This window comes from Monoraphidium neglectum (genome assembly GCF_000611645.1).
Source record: "Monoraphidium neglectum strain SAG 48.87 unplaced genomic scaffold scaffold00620, whole genome shotgun sequence".
NCBI classification, from domain to species: Eukaryota; Viridiplantae; Chlorophyta; class Chlorophyceae; order Sphaeropleales; family Selenastraceae; genus Monoraphidium; species Monoraphidium neglectum.
The window spans coordinates 13,137-15,419 of NW_014013008.1; the positions used below are offsets into that span (position 1 = coordinate 13,137).

The following is a 2,283-nucleotide window of genomic DNA, read 5'->3' on the forward strand; positions in this document are numbered from 1 at the left end:
GCGACGTCCGCGGCTGCGCAGCCCACTTGCGGCCGCTGCGGGAGCAGTAAGGGGGGCAGCGGCGCAGGTAGGACAGCAGGCAGATGTACCAGCAGCAGCATCAGAAGCAGCAGCACCACCACCAGCAGCAGCAGTGATGGCAGTAGCAAATGCAGGGATGGCACACTCCCAAATCCCAGCAGCAGCAGCAGCAGCACCTCCACCACCAGCTGCTGCAGCAGCAGCAGCAGCAGCAGCAGCAGCATCGACCTCAGCGCCAAGGCTGCTCCCAAGGAGTCCGACATCTTGGCGTGGATCGCTGACTGCTCCAGCCGGGCCGCCCCTGCCACGGGCACAGCCGCCAGCCCGCCGCACCCCCTGCGTCCGCCCTTTCCCCGCCGACAACACGGCGAGGCGCCACCCAGCCCCCAGGGCCTGCGCGCGCTGCTGCCGCGTGGCACGGCCGCGCGCAGTGGCGCCGCGCCGCAGCAGACCGTGCTGCTAGACCTGCCGGCTCCCCTCCTGCAGTCCATTGCCGCGCGCCTGCCGACCGAAGCGCGGCGCGGGCTGTCCGCGGCCTGCGCCCCGTTGCGTGCGGCGGCGCTGGCGAGCCTGCGGCGGCTGCGCGTGCCGGCAGAGCGGCTCGCCGAGCTGGCGGCCAGCGACAACGCGTTTTGGGGGGTGTCGGCTTTGGAGCTCGATTTGCAGGGGCGAGCGGAGGGTGGCGCGCCGCTTGAGGCGCTGGAGGGGATGACCCTCTCGCAGCTGCTGCTGTCTGCGTCCCTCCGCCTGCCGCCGCGCGGCGTGCGGCGGCTCGTGCTTACGCATGCGGGGCGGCGCGTCGGCGGGCTGGGGAATCTGACCGCGCAGCTGCCGGGGTTTGTGGAGGTCGAGCTGTCAGGATGTGGGTGCGCGTTGGCTGGCCTCGGCGCGCTGCTGTCGCCGCTGCCGGCGCTCTCCTCAGTCAGCCTCTCGCGATGCGGCCTTGGCGGCGGCGGCGCCGCCGGCGGCGCCGGCGCGCTCGCGCCGCTGGCGTTCGCCGGCGCGTCGCTGACTGAGCTGCGGCTGTCCTTCGTCGCGCTCGGGCCCGAGGGGCTGGCCGGCCTCTCCGCGCTGCCGCGCCTGCGGCGGCTGGCGCTGCGCGGCGTGCGGCAGCCGCGGCTGCAGTTGCGGCACGTGTCGGCGCTGGGGTCGCTGGAAGATCTGGAGATCTCGGGCGTCGAGACGGCCCCCCTTCTAGAAGGTGCGGGCGGCGAGGGGGGCCTTCAGGCGGCGGGAGGCCAGGGGCCGCACGGCGGGGATCTGGGTGGTGTGGGAGATCTGGGCGTGGCTGCGGGGCTGGTGGCGGACGAGGAGGGGGCGGAGGGCGCTGTCGCGGCAGAGCAGCCGCCCGCGGTTCAGTTGGCTGGGGCCGCGGGCGGCGGCGGCACGGGGCCCGAGGCGGCGCACCTGGACGACCTCGCCGCGGCGCTCTCGCGGCTGCGGGGCCTGCGGCGGCTGAGGGTGCGGCGGCTGCGCGGCACGGGGGGCGCGGTGGAGGGCGCGCTGGCGGAGCTCTCAGCGCTGACGTCACTGGCGCTGGAAGACGCTGACCTGGCGGACGGCGCGCTGCCTCTCTGCTGGGCCGCGTGGGCGTGCGGGCTGGTGGAGCTTAAGGTGAGGTTCTAGGGATTGAGGCGCTAGGGATGTTTTTCTGTATGTTTGGGGGCGTCCTTGGGGGCGTACGCTGCAGGCCCGTTGCGTTGTCCGCAGCGCTGTGGGCCGTCAGTGGGGGCCAGGCGGCGGGCGGACCTTTCGCGCTGAGCTGCGCTTTGCGGCTGGCTGGCCGCCGGTGGGCTGTGGCACACAGGAGGGGCCTCTCACTTGTCTTGGATGTCTAGTCAGCTTCCTGCCTCGAGGCAGCGCAACAGCACCCCCCAATTCGACGCTGCATCCCGGTGATCCCCGCCTAGCATGCGCGTGCTTGGCTCCATCATAACTCTCGCGGCTGCCGATATCATCAACAGGTCAGGAGCTTCTGCTACGCGCGCCCGTGGCCCGGCCCGCCCCTGGCCGCACTCACGCGCCTGGAGGCCGCCGGCGCCTTCCGCGCCCCGGAGCGCTTCCTCGGGGGGTTCGCGCCAAACCTCGGACTCCTGGACGTCGGAGGGATCGACTGGGGCCGCGGCCCGCCCGCCGCCGGCTTCTCCTTCGGCACCGCCGGCGACGGCTGCGGGCTGCACACGCTGCGGGTCGGGCACTGCGGCGGCGCCGACGAGCTGGGGGAACCGCCAGTGGCGGCCCTTGGCGCCGCTGGCATGGCGG

At 73.9% G+C, this 2,283-nt stretch overlaps 1 protein-coding gene across 1 annotated transcript in view; it reads left to right on the forward strand.

Moving 5' to 3' along the window:
* Positions 1-729: 729 nt before the first annotated feature.
* MNEG_4462 (hypothetical protein) overlaps positions 730-2,283 on the forward strand; it is a gene marked incomplete at both ends in the record, with an annotated part of 3,279 nt that continues 1,725 nt past the window's right edge. The window contains 2 exons of the mRNA XM_014047065.1: positions 730-1,635; positions 1,986-2,210. Of these exons, the coding sequence (XP_013902519.1) occupies positions 730-1,635; positions 1,986-2,210 (1,131 nt within the window). The remainder of the gene's footprint in view (positions 1,636-1,985; positions 2,211-2,283) is intronic.